Consider the following 20,135-nt stretch of genomic DNA (forward strand, 5'->3'; position numbering starts at 1 on the left):
AAGTGAAATGACCTTTATAACCCTAAGAAGCTCTTTTTGGAGTTTGAAATAAAGCTTGAAATTTTATATGCAAACTTAAGTTTCTGCCCAAATAAGAGTTGTAAAACTTTTTAATTCAAACAACTTTTGTTAAAAACCCTTTGACTAATTCGGAGTGGAAGGGAGTCAAAAAAAATAGCAATCCCAAACCGGTTTATTAAAGGACCCTAAAAATCTCTTAAGTCCTAGAATTCGAGTTTTTCTCCATCTTTGCAAGCTTTCATCTCCCGATTTCCTATCTAAACTCAAGTCAGGGCCTGAATGAAAGTTGTCGTACCTCGAGTGTGTTCCAACTTTGTTACACTGACCCAGATCCAAATCGGGCCCGGACCTGTTCAAAACCCCGGTCAAAGTGAGGTAAACCAGTCAACTCACCCCTGATGCCTTAAAATCCTAAGTCTGGAATTCTAGATTTTTGGCTAACTTTGGCATGAAATATCTTTGAATCCTTTCACAATCTAAACCGACACCTTAAGCAAAGTTCGAAGAACATCCAGAGTTAGGCAAGTTTGTTTAAAAGAGTTTTGGAAGTTGTGTTGGAAAATCTGGAGAAAAGATCTCCCCAAAGCTGGTCGGGCTTGCTGCCCGAAGGGAGCCTCGACGCCCGCGCGCCAGAGCACGTTCGCTCGCGCGCCCGCGACAGGACGGAGCGAACGCCGGGCTAGCCAACCGCTGGTCGCGCGCATGCCGCCTTCCGCCTGCCACGGCTCTACTCCGCCAACCCTGTCCCGCCTGTCCACCGGGAAAGCTGCCATGACCACGGCGTCCCACGCCTCCGCCTGCTCACCCAAACCCCACGGTAGCCCTCCGCCTCGCCCGCCCGACAGACCGGAAGCCCCAGACGCGCAACGCCCAAGGCCAATTGCTGCCGAAGACCACCCGGAGCTCCGCCTCCTCTACCCAATGGCGCTACCGGCCAATGGTCGCCTTGCCCGCGCACTCGCCGCTCCCGGCCTTATCCTTTCCTCACCGGAGCCCCGCCTCGACCCTCCGCCCCACCACGGCCCTATAAAAGGGACCCCCTCACCGGCAATGCCACCCCTTGCCACCGCCCGCACCCGCGCCCCCGCTTTCTCCTCTGCCCCGTCGCTGAGGTTCCGTGGAGCTCACCCCTTTGCGCCACCCCACACTCCGGCAACTTCGCCGCCACACTCTTGAGGAAGTTCCCCTCTCCGCTCCAGCCGCTTCTCCCAGCCCACCAATTGCCTGCTCCTCCACGCGGTACTAGAGCTTGCTTGTGCCCACAAGAAGCACCGCCGCCGCCGGAGCACCGTCGAAGTCTCGCTGCCACCCAAGCCTTAGTGCGTACGACCTTCCGCCCCAGCCTACTCCAGTTCGACCCCAAGGCTTCACCGGTAGACCTGGAGGTAAGCCGCCGACCCCTTCTGTTTCGTCTCGACCGACCCCTTTTAGTTCGGTTCGTCCGACCCCTTTTCGTTCGGTTCGTCCGACCCCTCTCTGTTCGGTTCGCCCGACCCCTTTTCGTTCGGTTCATCCGACCCCTCTCCGTTCGGTTCGTCCGACCCCTCTCTGTTCTGTTCGCCCGACCCCTTTTCGTTCGGTTCGTCCGACCCCTCTCTGTTCGGTTCGCTCAACCCCTGTTCGTTCCGTTCGCCCGACCCCTTTTTCCTTTCATCTCGCCCGACCCTGCCAGTTTCGCCGACCCTTTCTCCGCCTCGCCCGAGGGCTTGGCTGCATCTTTTTCTTTGACCCGAGGGTATCGGTGAATTTTTTTTGGGGATTTCTCTGTGTTGAGTCTGAGGACCTTGGTACAGTTTTTCCTTAAATCTGAGGGTCAGACCATAAGTTTCTCCCAATCCGATCCTTTTATCCTGTTCTCCACCAACTGAAGTTGGACTCCCCACCTTTCCTGTAGCTTTGCTACAAATGTCTGAGTTAAAACATGTGAGTGTGTTGAAATAACCATCTAAAATGTTTAACCCCTGCATTGCATTTCCGTGTAGAGTTGAATCTCGCCGACGGAACGTACGAGCTTCACCCGGCACCGGAAGAAGACCCCGCCGAGGAGCTGCACCCCTTCGAAGGAGAGCCCGAACCCGAGTAAGACCCCGAGGACCCACAAGCTTTTCCTGAAGGCAAGCCCCGGAGCATAATTTCCTATCTTGAGTTCATGCACTACTATTGATTACTTGATTGCGCATTTACGTTTCCAGGAGTTGAAATGAAACCTTAGATGCATAAACTTAGTACCTTGTCTGAATACTAGTTGCTAAGGTCGAGTAGTTGCAATGCTTAATAGGTCTCGGTAAAAGTCGAGTGATTTCCTATCACTCGCGAGTTATAGGAGTTGAATGTTTCAGTTATGTCGCAACTATAAGGACGACGGACGGGGTCAGGCTTATGTTCGATACTTGGTGGATTGCCCCGTCTGTCTAAATGAAAATGGATTAAGGTCGAAACGTGTCGGCGTTCGTGATCAAGTGTTTGAAAGTACTAATCTCATACCTAGTATGGGATGGGGAAGCCTAGTACCTGATTGAACTAGGGCGTGGCATACCCTCCGGCTGTCCTTGGAACGTCATTCCCATGGTGCATCATGTGGGTGCAAGTGCGGTCACAGTGCAGCAATAGGCCGGGACTGTGGAGCATTGCACGCCAAAGGTAGTTGGCCCTGACACGTGCATAAGGGATCGATGGGGACGGCGGACAAATGAAGCGACCCTTCGTGGTGCGCGGATGTCGTGAGATTAGGTTTGCCATGCATGGTTAATAAATTCGAATCGATTCGTCTGCCTCTCACAGTTTGGGACTACTTGATCGCTATTCTGCACTGAGTAACGATGAAACATGATTATGAGATTAAGTTGATGCTTGTTAAGTAATTGCTTGGAAATCATGCTTGTTTAGTATAAGTTGCTAATCTAGATTGGATAAAGATGTAGAACATAAGCTAAAATGTTGAAAGTAAGGACTGACTTTAGACGCTTTTGGCAAAGAAAACCCCAGAGCCAGAAGGCCTTGCATGTCTAGGTCTTGGTCGTGTCTTTCCCGACGGGTCAGTCTTGCTGAGTACTAGTTGCTCAGCCTTGTTGTGGCTAATCTTTTTCAGGTAATGTCAATAATTTGGTTGCTGGTACCACTTGGCCGACCCAGCTTCCTCCAGGCTGGACAGTCAAGTGGGATCCCTCCTCGGATGGCGAAGGAAGGAATTTTTGATGTCATGATCGGCTCCATCGTGATATCATGTATTGACGTTTAGCTTCCGCTGGTTTTATTTGACTTTCGAACCTTGCAATTTCGATCTAAATTTTGAAAACTCTGATGTAATAAAATGTTGAACTATGCTGTCGTAATGGAATGTTGTAACCTCTGTGCTACTCACCTTCACGTGAGCGATGCTTCTCGATCCTGTTTATGTGGTTAATCGGATGAAATCCGACGGTCGACCAAGTTGACTTGCTTAAAGTGCATGATCGCGTGTCAGGCGACTTCAATGCATTTTAGTCAGGTTAATTTGGGCGGTTCCGCCACAATCTACCCCCGCTCCACGTTTTTCCTAGAGCCGGAGTTCCTGGAGCCGGACGCGTTTGGCTGCGATTTTTCTAGAGTTAGTGGAGTGGAGTGATTTTTGCTGGAATGAAGTACTCCCAAACAAGCCCATAATTTCTTCCTCTTTTTTCTCCATCGTGACTTTTTTTACTCCACCGCTTTGCCCCAGAACAACAGCGCCTCGCATCACACCCTGCTCCTGGGCCCCTCACCAGCGACCTACTCCACCGTGCCGTCGCTGCCACGACTACTGTTTTTATTGCACTCCCACATTGCACCGCCGAGGCCAGGCCGCCGGCCAAGCACCGTCGTTGGGCTGCTGTCCCTGTCGCCGAGCTGCCATCTCATCAGGTGGGGGTAATTTTACCAAAAGGCTACAGAGGAGGAGACGAGCCACGAGAAGCCATAATTTTTGGCTCACGCATTCTAGTGTAAGGGGGTGTTTGGGAGGAGGGGGCTAAACTTTAGCCCTGTCATATCGGATGTTCAGATCCTAATTAGGAGGACTAAACATAAACTAATTACAAAACTAATTGCAGAACCCCTAGGCTAAATCGCGAGACGAATCTATTAAGCCTAATTAATTCATCATTAGTGAATGGTTACTGTAGCACCATATTGTCAAATCATAGACTAATTAGGCTTAATAGATTCGTCTCGCGATTTAGCCTAGGGGTTGTGTAATTAGTTTTGTAATTAGTCTAGATTTAATACTCCTAATTAGTGTCCAAACATTTGATGTGACGGGGGCTAAAATTTAGCCCCCTCCTCCCAAACACCCCCTAAGCCGGTAGACGGCTTCTTCACAGCTCCTGCCCACAAGCCGTTTTACTTTGTTCCGTTTGGGAGGGTTTCGTCGAAAGCCCGCTTGAGAAGCCGCTGCACGAGGCCTCCCAAACGAGGGCTAACTCGACTCATTTATGTGGGATTCGTGATTGCTGAAAGTTCTGTTGTTCAGGGCTTGCTGCACCTCTACTTGTGCCTACATCACCTCTGGATTTCTTATTAGCTCCGACATGACCCATTCAATGGTAGTTGAAATCGTATCTGTCCCTGCTGTGAATAAATCCTACATACGGTTACAATAAGAAAAATGAAATGATAGATTAGGGTAGGAAGAAAAATAAAGGGACAAGAATAAAATGGGAAGATAAATCTCACATGACGGTTTCAGGTTCCAACATCTCAATTTTTGTTTTTTTATAATTTTGCCAAGATTTTTGCCTTCCGGATGGTAAGCTTATGATTAAAAAAATCAAGCATTTTACAGCCCCTACCATTTGAATTTTTATTCATACCTTGGTTTTGTAGCCAGCTCCTTAACTTTGGCAATGTTCAGGTTCTGCTAACTTTTCACTCGGGCCCCGTTTGGATCATTGGAATTGAATTCCATCCTAATAATCATAATTTAGACACAAATTAATTAAGCTAATATAATTGTATGTGGAATATAGTTGTATATTATAGTTGGTGATATGGGAGAGATACTTGTATGCTGCACTTCTACTATAGAGAAGCGAGTCTAAGAGCGTGCTATAAGAATTGAATTCCATCTAATAACCATAATCTATAGAATCAATTTCCATCTCCCACCCCATGAATTTAAGATAGGCTTATATCTAAACTTTGGAAAGTTGTGGAATGCCACATTCCAACATAAATTAGCCTACTCCGTTAAATAGATTCCAATTCCTTGGACCCAAACGGGGCCTCGTTCTTTTCTGTGATGATTTCATGTTTGGAATTCAATTTGCCCGGCTATTGTAACCGGGAAAAGCAAAGTTGGATCGAACATCTATAGTCGATGACAGTATGATGATATTCTTCCGGCAACGTGGTTAGCATGCGCCCAGATAATTAAACTAGCACAATCTTTGGTCCTACAAAACTGTCCGCCAACTAACCCCTCACATGTCAAACAACACGAAACCAGCTAATCATTGAGCTAGCAACTGTACCCCAATTTCTCGCACAAAAAGGACCCGAAAAATGAAATGAAAATGCAGCTAGTCTCAACAGAGACCCCCAAACAGATTCAGGCTTGTTTAGTTCTTAAATTGGAAGTGGTAAAATTTACATTTTGCCATAAATACGCAACTGTAGCATTTCATTTGTATTTGTGAATTATTATCCAAACATTGACTAATTAGGCTTAAAAAATTCGTTTCGCAAAGTACAACAAAACTGTATAATTAGTTTTTAATTTCGTCTATATTTAGTATTTCATACCTGTACCGCAAGTTTGATATGATGGAGAATCTTCTTTTTTAGGGTGTCAAAAGTTGGGATTTTCGGGGAACTAACAGGCCCTCGTAGCCACGCTCACCGAAACAACTCTGGGGCTTTCCGTACCGTAGCAATTGCTTGGCCGTGATTCGTCTTCCTCCTCCCCTCTCCCCCCTCCCCCCTTGTCCGTCTCGCGCCTTGGCAACATGTTTTTTCTAATCCTCTTCTTGTTCTAACCATTTTGCGCTAATCTCCTCCGCTACCGTCGCTTCAACGCCACGGGGGAGAATCTCTTCCCAGCCAATCCCAAAGTGTTCTTTTGCTTCGGTGTATCTCCTACCCTCGCCCGCGAGATTCTTGGCGATTTCTGCTACTCCTGTGAAATTCGTGTGGTTCTTGAATCTCTTCTTGGAGTGTCAGCAGCCAACTGCTGATACAAAAGATCCTATCCCCTTCCTGTGCCTTGCCAAAGATTTTGCAATTTTTTCTGTTCGATTTCTTTCATTAGAGCGCAAGAATCCGCTGCTCTGCTTCTCGGAGATTCACCATGAGCGGCGGCGGCGCTAACGAGCGCAGCGACCCGCTGCTCCCGACGAAGCGGGAAGGGGACGAGGACGACGCCGGCGCCTCCGCGTTCCACGAGTTCAACGGAGCCTCCTTCGCCGGCGCGGTGTTCAACCTCTCCACCACCATCGTCGGCGCCGGAATCATGGCGCTGCCGGCCACCATGAAGGTGCTCGGCCTCGTGCCCGGGCTCGTCATGATAGTGCTCGCCGCGCTCCTCACCGACGCCTCCATCGAGCTGCTCGTGCGGTTCAGCCGCGCCGTGGGGGCGCGCTCCTACGGCGCCGCCATGGGCGACGCCTTCGGATGGTGGGGCAGGAGGCTGCTCCAGGTCTGCGTCGTCATCAACAACGTCGGCGTCATGATCGTCTACATGATCATTATTGGTAACCGGAACTCTTCATCTGGGCGCAGCATGAATTTCGATTCAGTATTGCTGTTCATCTGCTGCTTCTTTCCACTGCGAATTTCTCATAGTCGTTGTGGTGTCTTAGTCCTTTGGCCTGAGAAATTTAACTTCAATTTGAAATTAAGTAGTAGTATCAATGAGTTTATGGACTGTTGGTGACCTTGGATTGAGCAGTTTCAGTTTGTACCCACTGTTCTTGCCTGTACAACATACTGCAAGTACTTAACAAAAGTGAGATACTGGGCAATTGACTAAGAACTTTTTCTGCTCTCAGTAAATTCTGTCCATTTCTTTTGTAAAACACCTCTGTTAACATCTTTGTATTTCCTATTTCTGTATGAGGTCTGAGACCCATGGATTGTTTAGCATAAGTTGTAGAACAAAATATTCCATAGACACTGTCTGACTGAAATGTGAATTTGTTTCACTTGTGCCTGACCAGAAGCGCTGAGTATAGTATACATTTTACATTTAAGTTCTGCATTTTACATTCAAATTTGATAGAATGCAACTCCTTTAATGCTACCTTAGTTAGTGCCTTGAACTGTGGATACTAGTTCATACTTACAAATCAAATGTTCATTTTTACCACAGGTGATGTGCTTTCTGGAACCACTTCCAGTGGTGAGCACCACTACGGTGTGTTAGAAGGGTGGTTTGGCATGCACTGGTGGAATGGGCGTTTCTTTGTTCTCCTGGTCACGACCCTTTGTGTTTTTACTCCGCTAGCATGCTTGAAGCGTATTGGTAAGCAGTTGAACTAACAAAGAAGTCATTACAGGCTCTAATCTGAAGGATTAATGGATATTTGGTTCACTACTATATATCAGAGAAAAATATATGTTTCTTTTATTTTTCTCTTGCAGATTCGCTGAGCTATACCTCCACAATATCTGTTGCTTTGGCCGTTGTATTCGTTATTATTACTGCAGGAATTGCCATTGTCAAGTTGATAGGTGGACAAATTCCAATGCCCAAGTTGTTTCCCGCTGTTCCTGATTTGGCATCTGTTTGGGAACTTTTTACAGCAGTGCCAATTCTTGTCACTGCTTATGTTTGCCATTACAACGGTATGAACCAATTCTTCTGAGTTCCTGACTGCACAAAACAACTTTTAGTATGGAGCATTGGAGCGTAAGATGGGCCCGATACTTTCTATAATTGCTTTCCTGGAAATTTTAAGTATTTCCATGAGTGTGAAAGTCATAGAAGGATGAACCATTTCTTGTTCTGACTGCACAAAAAAAATATTACAAAGGAATTGATGGACCAAATATTTTTTATAATTGCATCACTGGAAATTTTAAGTATTTCCATTAGTGTGAAACTATCAGAAGTATGAACCGATTCTAGAATGTGACTGCACAACATAATTTTTGTTGCAAAACGTAAGAGAAATTATGGACCTGGATACTTTTTATAATTGCATTCCTGAAAATTTTAAAGTATTTCTATGAATGTGAAAGTGTCAGGTGCACAAAGCACATATAAATCACCAATAAATGAACACTTTGAGAGCTGTCCCTGCAACTTAGTTGCTCACACTTTTTAGCTGATGCCTTCTATGGAACTAACTCCCAAGAAAACGTTGGGTTCTCAGCTGACTAGAAGATCTGATTACTTTTTGCAGTTCACCCAATTCATAATGAGCTAAAGGATTCCTCGCAGATCAAGCCAATAGTGCACACATCATTGACACTATGCTCAACTATCTACATCACAACAAGTTTCTTTGGATATCTCCTCTTTGGTGAATCTACGCTGTCTGATGTGCTAGCAAACTTTGATTCAAATCTTGGGATTCCATACAGTTCAGTGCTAAATGATGCTGTCAGAATGAGCTATGCTGTTCACCTTATGCTCGTGTTCCCTATGATATTCCATGCATTGCGGCTTAATTTGGATGGGCTTCTCTTCGCTTCTGCAAGGCCTCTCTCTTCTGACAACAGAAGATTTGGTATAATGACAGCAGTGCTCCTCCTAGTGATTTTTGGATGTGCAAACTTCATTCCTAGTATTTGGGATGCCTTTCAGTTTACTGGGGCAACTGCTGCTGTCTGTATCGCCTTTATTTTCCCAGCTGCAATCACTCTGAGGTAAGTTGACACTGTTATTTTTTTTGTTTGAAATAATTATAATAGCTGCTTCCTCCCCGTTCCAGTAGATAGATTCTCCTAGTCTGGTGTGCTTTCTTTCTTTATAGTTCTAGACTGCTGATTGACATTGGAGCATGCAATGAGAATAAAAGGAAAGAAACTCTGTCGTTGGTTACTCCAAAATACATGTGGATTTTGACTGTAGTGCACGCTGCTAATATGGAAATATGTAGTACCCCTGATGGATAAGCTGGATTATAATTGAATGAATTTGTGGATTGGTTGCTGCCATGATGGTTAGTTGTTGAATGACATTTTATTGTGGTAGCCTCTAATCCCTTCTGGTTTTGGTATCTCAGAGATCCGCAAGGCATTGCAAAGAAGTGGGACAAGATTCTGGCGGTCTTCATGATTGTTCTTGCGGTTGTATCAAATGTAGTAGCTGTGTACAGTGATGCCTATAAAATATTCCACAAGAAAACTGCTCCTTCCAAGGCCTGAGCTGGAGAATCCGGTGAAGAATTGTCTTCATGCTGGTTTGTACATTAGGTCATAAAAGATTCATTGAAAGAGAGGTCATGGGGTTGTTACGTGGGGCATGGTCGACTCAATTACGTTGAGGTTCGTGTATGTATGTATGTATACTAGAGATGCAAAAACTGAAGTGCTTCGGTACAGTATAAAAACAGGAGAACTGTGTTAATGTGAAATTATAGTTACTATTCTGATGGACTTTGTTTTGGCAATTGAAAGTACATTAGACGTGAATAGTTGGGATGGCCCAAGTGTAAATTCTTTGGGTGGCTGGTTCTTCATGACAGATGCTGCACAGCGGCAAGACGTCGACGACATAATTTACAGGATAATGATGATTGCGCTTTGTGCTCACAAGAGGTGGAAACCATGGATCATCTACTGGTAGCCTGTTCTTACAGCAGGGAAGTTTGGTCGCGTATACTGAGACCATGGGGGCTTGAATCACTATCGCCTACTGGAAACTGTGACTTCATCGCTTGGTGGACTACATCTCGTAAACGTCTTCCAAAGATCACTAGGCGTTGTTTTGATTCAACTGTAATTTTAGTGTCACGGAGGATTTGGAAAAAGAGGAATGCAAGGTTCTTCGGCAGAGTAGCTTTTATGCCTTGGGCTCTGGCAGATAGTATCTTGAGGAGTTCAAATTATGGTCAGAAGCCGGATTCGTTGTTTGTACCGCTTCGGAAGCTCCTTATGCCTCTAGGTCGCAAAATAATGTTGATGCAATAGCAGCTTAATTTCTTATTCTAGGAAGGCACGTTCTCAAAAAAAAGTTGCGATGGCCCTTTGAGTGTGCTAGTGCTATGCTGCTTGTGGGTTTGTTACAAGTAACTTGGTTATCAATTTGTATCTAGGAGACAACCAAATGGTAAGCTATGAACTTTTGTTGTCTGATAAATAGTGGCTTTGTACTGTTGTGGTCTATTTTTTGACAAAAACTAAAACTGTAGAATGTTTTTTTTGATACATTTACTTTGCTTCATGATCTTTCTCACAGGGGATTACCATCATATGTTTGGACCGTGGATGAAACAATTGGGATGTCACTATTAAAGTAGTACTATTTGGTTGAACCGGTGGTAACGGGTATCACCGACGGGAATGAATGACTCATCCTTTTGGTAATGCGTTGTAACGGTATCAGGAACGAAGAAAGAGGAGTCTGCGCTCTGCAGTCGATGAGTCCGATCTCGCCGCACGCCCGCACCATGACCTCCTCTACCTTCTCCTCACTAGACTCTTGTGCCGCCACCAGTTGCATGTGCTTGCCGGCATATGCCGCCTCAGCAGCCACATGCTCGTCGGAGAACGCAGCGCCGCGTGTTCGTTTCTTGCATAGTCTCCTTTCTGATGGGAACACCAACCCCATGATAAAAACACACGAGAAGCTGTTAATCAGAGATTATGCTACTTAGCCCAGTTAATGATCAGTAACCATCGGACTTTGTGATTTGGCGTGCCCTTTTAGATACGGAAGAAAAGCACGGTGCCATGGCGTTAGATTGGTGAAGAGACGGTTTGGAAGGAGAGGGAGAGCGAGGAAACAACCATGGTGTTGGTGACGACCAACAGACAATCATAACACTTCAGATTAAAGACACACATGATAATTGATCCATGAAGAATTAGTTTACTAATGGGCTCACAGCTTGGCTATATAAATATAGGGGTGGGGCTAGGGGCGCATCATTCCACTACACCACAAACCATAGCCGCCACCTCCTCTTGGCCTAAACCTGAGACCCTTCCGGACGCGCGGTGCTAGTACACTGACGCACGGCATTCCTCTTCCATACTTGAAGACTCCACGGAGGCGTTGCTACTGTGTTGGTTGACTACGGCAGCGTGAGGTTGCTGCTGGAACGAGGAAAAGGCGATCGCGATCGGCTACTTCCTCTACACCAACACATATCTACGCGTCTAGTTGTAACGATCCAAGATCCCCTTTACTCGCAAGTTTCCTAGGTGAACGCGATAGATGTAATTTGTTATAGCTAGAGTAGCCAACTCGTTTCCCTTCGGTGGTATTAGAGCTAGGTTGTGTAGTTTGTGGTCCGGATCATAAGCATCAGGGGCGGATCCAGAACAGGGCTGCGCCCCGGGCTGAGCTGCTGATTCACACCTCTTGAGCCTCCTTTTCTCTAATTGAGATCATAGTTTTTTAGCTAAACACCACATATGTTAAAGGGGCTACATGGGCTCGCCCTGGGCTGCAGCCCGAGCAACCCGGACCCTAGATCTGCCCCTAATAAGCATATAGATGATATGTGGTAGTAGTAGATGTGATCTATTACGGCTTTTATAGGTTCATATGATGAATCTGTTGGTGCACGGTTTTGATTAGATCAATTGGTCATAAGGAGTTGGAATAGGTTCGAGTATATTGCATTATCTGAAAAAAAAGATTAGTTGGTGCTCTTCCTCTGTTGTGCGCGTGACATGCTGAAAGCATATAGGCCCCTAATTTAGGTTTTGGTGTAATGATAACGTTTGTGGACTTGCAATTTCATTGGAGATAGGAGTATAGGTTAGTCCCGGAGATGAATTGAGTTTCAATGGATGCTATGATGACAGCTTGGATGAAGTTACATTGGAGAGCTCAAGGCAAAGGTACATGGTAGGGATTTTTTATTTTACTGTTCAGGGGTGCTAATTAGTGGATGATTATCGACCAGGTTAGTAGGCTAGATGCCACTTTGCTCAAACAATTGTATTGCACGAATATGGGTTTATCATGTTTGAAAAGTGGAAAGAACGATGGTAAAATGTGTTTTAGAAAATGGCTAACGCATAGAGTATAGCGGACAGTCTCCCTTGTTGAGGCGAACCGTTCTTTGACTTAGCTATTTTCGAGTATGTTCTGCTATGCTGAAAACATGAAGGGTGGATGGTCCAACCCTGAGAGGTGGATGATCCACCACTTGTTTTTTATTTTTGGACATAACTTTCTTGGTTCTGGTTAGGGCTTCCTGGTGAACGACGGACGGTCCGAACCCCTAGGACGGATGGTCCGCCAGCTAATTGAAAAAGATGGACAGAACCATCCTAGTTCTATATGTTCGGCGAAAGTGACCGGTGGACGGTCCGTGTACTAATTCTTGATGTTGACATATTTTGGACATGTCTACACACTGGTTGCATGGTAACGGTTAGTTTTGACACACATTTATGGTCAATATAGCTATTGGATTGAACGGCGGACCGTCCGGTCTTGTAAAGGCGTACGTCCGTGAAACCCTATCGGGTTTTGAATGTAACGGTTAGATTAGGCACGCTCTACATATACCTTATGCCCCTCGTGAGCGAGGTCTCTTGGCACTTTGTAAAGTTTCCTTGACATATTTGAGCCATTCTTCTCCTCTCTCTCACTCACTTTGCTTTGAGGCTGCATTCTTGTGAGATTGAGAACATCCTAGTGCATTGCATCAAGAGTTTAAGCTTTGTGGCACTAGAAAGTTTTCAATCAAGCATCATCGACTTGTTACTCTTGGAGGTTGCTACCTCTTAAACGGCTTGGAGGTTGTGGAACCGTTGAGCCCTTCAACAAGATTATGAAGGAGCCCCAATTATTCTTGTGAGAGGTTCTTGTGCTCACCTTGCCAGAGCGGTGAAAAGCAACTCTAGGGAATCGAGGTTTGGAGAGTTCCTTTGATCCAAGCCGACTCAAGGATCAAGTGGAGCCTTGATAGAGGAGCAGTTGGAACATTGAATCCACCTCAACGTGGATTAGGGGTGACCGGCAAGTCATCGACACCACATGATAAATTTGTCTCTTCTCTTCGGTTATATCTTTTGCTCAATTTCATTATTGCAATTTACTTTGAGCAATTATATTCATAGAGATTAAATTGTATCTTGTCACCCTAGGTTGCAAACCCTCACCTAGCTTTAGGAAGAGTGGAAATAGGATTTCTCTTATGTTACTAATTTAATTTATTTAGTGTTGTGATTTTAGTTGGAACCGTCTATTCACCCCCTCTAGTCGGTATCCTAGATCCTACACATACCCCTACCGGTTGGAATCACCATCGGGGCTAGTTATGCAGTCAGTGGATGGAGCTAATAGATCGAGGTTATGTGTTGCGGTCTTCTCATGTACACTTATCGCATTGACCAATGGATTGATCTAGTGAAAATTGAGATATTCTGAATGACTCAGAATTGTGTTGATGTGATCAATTCGATGAGATTTTTATAGCGATTTCATAGATATGATCCATGTAATTCCATGAGGTTGCGTAGCGTACACACATAGGCTATTATAGTGATGCCCTTGTGGCGTGGTAGAAAAAAGTTTTACACTTAACTCATTTTTTAGAAGTTTTACACTTAACTCATTTTTTAGAGTATGATGTGAATAGTATGATCTCGATATCATATGATATGTCATATGATGATGTATATGTAATATTTTTGCAGCCTGCGATGACAAGGTGCTCACCGAAGGAGGAGGTGTATCAAATTGTTACTCCATTGTTTCAATTTGGTACTTCTTTCTTTTTCTTTTTCTTTTATGGTCGACGTCTCCTCAGTTTCCAAATAAAAGGGCTCTTACAATAGTGTTAAATCGAATCGAGTGCCGTCTAGATTTTCTAGATCTAGATTTTCTAAATATAGTTGGTTGAGTTGGCAAGGGCCAGTGGGCCACCATCCCTTGAAGTGGCCGCGTCATTGGCTGGTCAAAAATCGCCAACTCATGGTAAATTTCACCCTTTGAGATGCGCGAGTAATACAGATTTGCTAAATCTTGATTCTTTTTTCATTTATTTTAGCTAACAACCTGAAATAGAAATTTAAACAAAAAAACCGAAATCGCTTCATGGATTGGGCTTGCGACGTAGGCCATGTTTGTTTCCGCTTCTCGCAGCTATATTTGATTATAATTTAAGCGAAGAATTTCTCGCTTTTTCATTTTTCACTTCTTGTAGTTAAATCTCTGAAGCGGCTTACTACATAAGTGAGGATCTAGGAAAATAAGCAAGACGTTTGGTGGAATTTTCACTTATTTTCATCGATAAGCCGCTTATAAGTGGAAACAAACAGGGCCATAGCCTATCCCAGTGATAGCCATGCCACACTCACTGCTTAAGAGCATCTCCAACAGCTTATGTAAAATAGATACCTATCCCTATAACTACCAGGATACCTAAAAACAGCCAAAAACTTGCTCCAACAGCATATGTATATGGATTGCTATCCCTAAATTTCTCTCTCCTATATGCAAATATACATATCCAACTCCTGGATTGCTAAATCGTCCTTCCACTAGCGGGAGAGCCAACCGCTCCGGGTTGAAGCTTCAGCGTCGCTGGAATCATCCCTGCCGCCATGCTAGACCGCCGTCCTTCCTGCCTCCGACCACTGGTGCCGCCATGGAAGGGGGCGAGCACCTTCCCGCAACCTCTACTGACCTCGAATCGGGGCAATTTGGAGACGGCGGTGAGTTGATTTGGCCGGCGCAGCACTTCAAGCCGCAACCCCATAGAGCGCTGCTGCGCCGCTCGCCCTTGCGTGGCGCAGCGCCTCCAGCCATGGCCCCGCGTAGCCCATCGCCACCGCCACCATCCAACCGTTGGGGCATCACCGAAGCCCAAGCTCGAGAGCACTAGGGCCACCGACACTTGGGCCTTGCAGCTTGGGACCCAGATGCCGCGAGCACGAGCCATGCCGGATGTTGCCTCGGCGGCGGAGGAGCGGTAGCCCTTGTCGAGCAGAGGGTGGAGGAGCCGGGCGGGGGAGCAAGGGCCAGCGCCGATTCCAACGGCGCGGCTCGTTGATATGCACGGCCAGCGGCGCGGCTTGTTGATTTGCAGCGGAGGAGGAGCGGAGGGTGGCAACAGCGAAGGTCGGGAGCAAAGGGTGGCGAGGGAGGAGGAGCAGAGGGTGGCGGTGGAGAGGAGCAGACGGCGTGGGGATACGTGGAGAAGAGGGGAAGGAAGAGGATAAGAAGGGAGGAGAATGTCGATTTTGCATATTGGTCCTTAAAAAATAAAATATTCCACTTGTGAAGTAGTCCCTGAAACAATTACAGGTATTCAATTTTACATATGCTGTTGGAGAGGCGTATTAGATTTTGCTAATTTTTTCTCCCTTCTATACCTAAACAAGTTTTAAACAAGTTTTAAGTTTTAGGTATCAAATATATATACTACGCTGTTGGAAGAGTCGGTGAAGGATAAGGAGGTGGTTTAGGTTTACTCCGTAGAACTAACCGGCCTGTCCCGAACCCCCGACCCCCAACCCAGTCCGCACCGGACGCGACCGCAGATCCTCCGTCTTTCTCCCCCGTCTTCCCGTTCCCGAATTCGACTCAAACCCTAGCCCCCTCTCATCGCCATCCCCGCCCATGGATCGCGACCGCTCCTCCCGCCGCTCCCGCGATGACGATGGCCACCACCGCTCCCGCGACCGGGACGACGACCGCCACCGCCGCCGCAGCCGCCACGACACCGACGACCACCACAAGCACGACGGCGGGGACGACGACCGCCGCCGCCGCCACCGCGACAAGGACGGCGGTGGCGACGAGGAGGACCGCCGCAGCCACCGCCACCACCGTGACAAAGAGGACCGCCGCAGCCACCGCCACCACGACGGCGGGGACGACGAAGACGACCGCCGCCGCCGTGGCCGCCGGTCCGTGTCCTCGTCAGAGTCCCCGCCGCCCTCCGCGAAGCGGGAGCGCTCGTCGAGCCGCCCGCGGGAGTCCATCGAGCGCCGTGACTCCGCCGACCGCGAGCCGCCGTCCTCGTCACGGAAGCGGAAGGGCCACGAGGGCGGTGGCCGTGGAGACGAGGCCGACCGAGATGTCGGCAAGCGGGCTAGGGCCTCTGTGGACCCGCCTCCGCCCAAGGAGGAGAGGCCTAGGCGGGAGCGCCGGAGGTTTGAGGATGTCGATGCAAATGGGAAGGATGGTGATGTGAGGAGTAAGGGGAGCAAGCAGGAGGGGGAGTTAGCAGTTAATGGAGATTTACAGAGCGGTGCCGCACAAAATGTAAGTGTTCCTGCATTTTATTGCTGAGTTCTGTTTATTGTGTTTTCGTGTTGATTACTAGAGCTTGGGCAACTAAATGCTAATGTATGCTAGTAATAAGGTACTCAGTTGTCAAGTGAGTGATGATTAGAATGCTAGTTTCTGGTTATGAAAAACTTGAAGAAACCAATGCATTAGGTTCAATCATTCTTGAACCACATATTGTTAGTTGACGGGGTATTGCATGATGATCTGCTATTTATTAGAAGAGTATTTTCTTGCAGCAGTTACAATTTAAGGCTATTCTTTTCTGCTCAAGATGTTTATGCCATCTAGATTGAGGGGGGATGTTGTTTGGGTTTCTTTAGTTGTGAAATTATCTCAGAAGATGAACAGCTACATTTGCTTGATTCGAGTGGCTGTTGTGATTACAACGCCGACTACTGCATAGATTCAGTTAGAGGAAAGCAAGCAAGCAAGCAGCTGTTGTTGATTTATATTGAGAAGCTGACTTATGGGCTATGGCTAGTTTCTGTGGGAAGGAGCTAGTCAGGGGTTATGTTTGTTGTTAGGTTCTCACACTAGCCCACCTTTGTTTTTTTTGTTGGGTTATGTTTGTCCATTGTTGATTTATAGTGTAGTTACCTTTTCAAGCATTTGAATTTGAATGTTTTGATTGCCAAGTTGTTTGAGGAAGGCCATAGCGTCGCTGCCTATGTTCGTATGATCTTCCTGTTGGCTACTGATGCTAAATTGCATTTGGTGTTACATGACTATGTCAAGGCTGTGCATTAAAGTGAAGTGCTTATGTAGATGTGTTACATTATCTTCTGATACAGTATGATCCATGGGAGCAGTCATTTTGATTCGATGTTGCAGTATTTTTCTTCGCTAGCAACTATCATACACTTGCACCATTTTGTTAGTACTCGTGTATTTGGTGTGTTTGTTACATTTTCTTTTTTTGAAGTGCCATGTATGATACAATCGATGCTCCTTTATTTTGCTATTGTTTATTTCTATGTTGACTTTGCATCTCTTATTTTTGCAGGCTGGTTCTCAGCAACCGTTCAATGCTGCATCTGCTGTAGTGCCATCTTCTGTTCCCGTGTCTTCAAAGGTATCTTCGATTACCACCAACAATGAAAATGAGGGGGTTAGTATTAGATCTGATGAGGTTACTGGAAAATCTAGTACAGATGGAAGTGCAATCTCAGCTGCTGGCAAAAGTAGTAACCTATCTCTTGATGCTTTAGCCAAAGCTAAAAAAGCTTTGCAACTGAAGAAGGAACTGTCAGAGAAACTCAAGAAACTGCCCATGGTAAGAAATCACAGCTATTCCCAAGCCTTTTGGCCCAAATTTTCTTATTGTACCTTTACAAGTGTTCTAACTTTTTTGTTCCTCTGCACAGCTTAATGACAAACTTGGTACTACTGGTTCTGGTACACAAATTAAGAAAGAAGATGCAAAAACTTTATCAGCTGTAGAAGTGCAGCCCCTTCCTAAAGGAGAAGCAAAGTCTACTGGTGCAGTTTCTAGTCTGCCCACGAGTAGTGTCTCTGGGACTCCAGCTGCCGCTGGTGCAATTGGTATTCCAGGTCTTACAAACATTTCCAATCTGGATGCTGTGAAGCGGGCACAAGAGCTTGCTGCTAAGATGGGATTCAGGCAAGATCCACAGTTTGCTCCTCTCATCAACTTATTTCCTGGTACATCCACTGAACTTACTGTGCCTCAAAGACCTCCCAAGGCCCCTGTCCTTCGCCTTGATGCTCAGGGTAGGGAAATTGATGAACAGGGAAATGTTATCAACATGACAAAGCCAACGAATCTGAGTACTCTAAAGGTAAAATTTATTACAATAAAGCTTAATATAAAATGTTATCCATGATTCGTTCAAATGTTGACTGCCACTGTTGGTTCTACCTTGGTTAGGTCAATATAAACAAGCAGAAGAAGGAGGCTTTTCAAATAATCAAGCCAGACTTGGATTCTCTTGCAAAATCAAGTGCTCATTTTGATGAAAGGATGGGCATAAACCAAAACAAGCTCCTTCGTCCTAAAAGACCAGGATTTCAGTTCATTGAAGAGGGGAGACTCACAAGGCAGGCTGAATTGCATAGAATTAAGGTAAGCAAGGATAAACCTTGATTATTTGTTTTGTTATGTTGCTTATCTTTATCCTTATTTCTTGTGCCTTACTTGAATATCCTTATTTCTTGCACCTTACTATATTTCGATTGCACAGAGTCAATTTGGTGAAGCACAGGCTAAAGAGCTCAAAGTAAAGCAAGCCCAGCTTGCGAAGGCAAAGGCAGAAGTAGACATGAATCCAAACCTTATTGAAGTTGCTCCTGGTATGAGAGCTCCAAAGCAAAAGCAGAAGGAAACAATTCCTGACATTGAGCCATGGTTATATCTTGTTTCCTCTGAATTGTTTTCTTATTATATAGTGTCAATGGATGGATACTAATTTATATTCTTTTCAGGGATGCAAAAATTTTACTTTCTGCCACATACGAGGATTTTACTATGGAGAAGCTTAATATGGACAGAATCACCATATATGTAGAACATCCGGAGCCATTAGATCCACCGGCTGAACCTGCACCACCACCGCCCCAGCCACTGAAGTTGACTAAAAAGGAGCAGAAGAAGCTAAGAACACAGAGGCGTCTTGCTAAGGAAAAAGATAGGCAAGAAATGATTAGGCAAGGCCTCTTGGAGCCACCCAAACCAAAGGTCAAAATGAGCAATCTTATGAAAGTACTAGGCTCTGAAGCTGTACAAGATCCCACACGGCTGGAGATGGAAATAAGAACTGCTGCTGCAGAACGTGAGCAGGCTCATGTTGACCGCAACATTGCTCGCAAGCTCACACCATCTGAGCGCCGTGAGAAGAAAGAGCGGAAGCTTTTTGATGATCCTACTAATACAGTGGATACTATAGTTTGTGTTTACAAGATCAGGGACTTGTCCCATCCACAGACACGCTTCAAAGTTGATGTGAATGCACAAGAGAATAGGCTAACCGGTGCTGCAGTCATCACTGATGATGTCAGTGTTGTAGTTGTTGAAGGAGGGAAGAAGTCAATCAAAAGGTACAATAAGCTCATGCTCAACCGGATAGACTGGGCAGCTGCAGTTGGTGGCGAGGATGATGCTGACGAGGAACCTGACAAGCCGGTGAATAGCTGCGTATTGGTCTGGCAGGGCAGTGTGGCAAAGCCTACTTTCCACAGGTTCACTGTACACAACTGCCGGAGTGAGGCTGCTGCTAAGAAGGTTTTTGCTGATGCTTCTGTCCCTCACTACTGGGACCTGGCTGTCAATTTTTCAGAAGATTCATCGTGAGCAAAACACTCGTTCAAGATCTTTGCTCTTTCTGCATTCCACTAGTTGTGCGGCCAGCGTTTTGGCGCTTGTCATGATGTTAAGTCCTCTTATCACAAGTAGCACAAAGCTTACTACTAGCAAGGGGGGACATCTGAACTGAGTAATACGTTGTACCTTCAATCTGCTGTGCACATGCATTTCAGAGATGTGGATGTTTGTTGCGGGATTTTTTTTATATGGCCCTGGGAGGCTGGGACTGCCTTGAGAAACTGTCGAATTTTACAAGTATGCACTTTGGAATAAGTCCATTGCAACACATATATGTCGTGGTGTGAATTAAATGCAAGTTCCGTTAAAATTGCATGGTTATATTTGTCTCTGAATTTCAAAAGGTGTGTGCAATATCTGACTCAAAATTTTGCAAGGCAGTATTCGGATGTGAAT

General features: G+C 45.8%; 2 protein-coding genes across 2 annotated transcripts; both read left to right on the forward strand.

Moving 5' to 3' along the window:
• The first annotated feature begins 5,875 nt into the window (after window positions 1-5,875).
• LOC101774531 (amino acid transporter AVT6A) lies at window positions 5,876-9,576 on the forward strand. Its single transcript, XM_004956334.4, has 5 exons — window positions 5,876-6,725; window positions 7,343-7,495; window positions 7,615-7,818; window positions 8,379-8,844; window positions 9,204-9,576. Exons 1-5 carry the CDS (start codon window positions 6,323-6,325, stop codon window positions 9,343-9,345), a joined length of 1,368 nt encoding a protein of 455 aa, XP_004956391.1. The 5' UTR covers window positions 5,876-6,322; the 3' UTR covers window positions 9,346-9,576.
• Window positions 9,577-15,602: 6,026 nt separating this feature from the next.
• LOC101774922 (protein RDM16) lies at window positions 15,603-20,062 on the forward strand. The gene is made up of 6 exons (XM_004956335.3): window positions 15,603-16,375; window positions 17,406-17,675; window positions 17,767-18,201; window positions 18,291-18,485; window positions 18,604-18,767; window positions 18,845-20,062. The coding sequence occupies exons 1-6, from the start codon at window positions 15,728-15,730 to the stop codon at window positions 19,707-19,709; spliced, it is 2,577 nt and encodes an 858-aa protein (XP_004956392.2). The 5' UTR covers window positions 15,603-15,727; the 3' UTR covers window positions 19,710-20,062.
• The last annotated feature ends 73 nt before the right edge of the window (window positions 20,063-20,135 follow it).

The sequence above is a fragment of the Setaria italica genome, chromosome II (genome assembly GCF_000263155.2).
Source record: "Setaria italica strain Yugu1 chromosome II, Setaria_italica_v2.0, whole genome shotgun sequence".
NCBI lineage: Eukaryota > Viridiplantae > Streptophyta > Magnoliopsida > Poales > Poaceae > Setaria > Setaria italica.

Bases quoted from the DNA above. Each gene is read 5' to 3' on its own strand.
- LOC101774531 (XM_004956334.4), top strand. From the start codon at position 6,323: ATGAGCGGCGGCGGCGCTAACGAGCGCAGCGACCCGCTGCTCCCGACG. The intron at 7,496-7,614 runs GTAAGCAGTTGA...TTTCTCTTGCAG, and splicing joins AGCATGCTTGAAGCGTATTG to ATTCGCTGAGCTATACCTCC. The intron at 7,819-8,378 runs GTATGAACCAAT...TACTTTTTGCAG, and splicing joins TTATGTTTGCCATTACAACG to TTCACCCAATTCATAATGAG.
- LOC101774922 (XM_004956335.3), top strand. From the start codon at position 15,728: ATGGATCGCGACCGCTCCTCCCGCCGCTCCCGCGATGACGATGGCCAC. The intron at 16,376-17,405 runs GTAAGTGTTCCT...TTATTTTTGCAG, and splicing joins AGAGCGGTGCCGCACAAAAT to GCTGGTTCTCAGCAACCGTT. The intron at 18,202-18,290 runs GTAAAATTTATT...TACCTTGGTTAG, and splicing joins CGAATCTGAGTACTCTAAAG to GTCAATATAAACAAGCAGAA.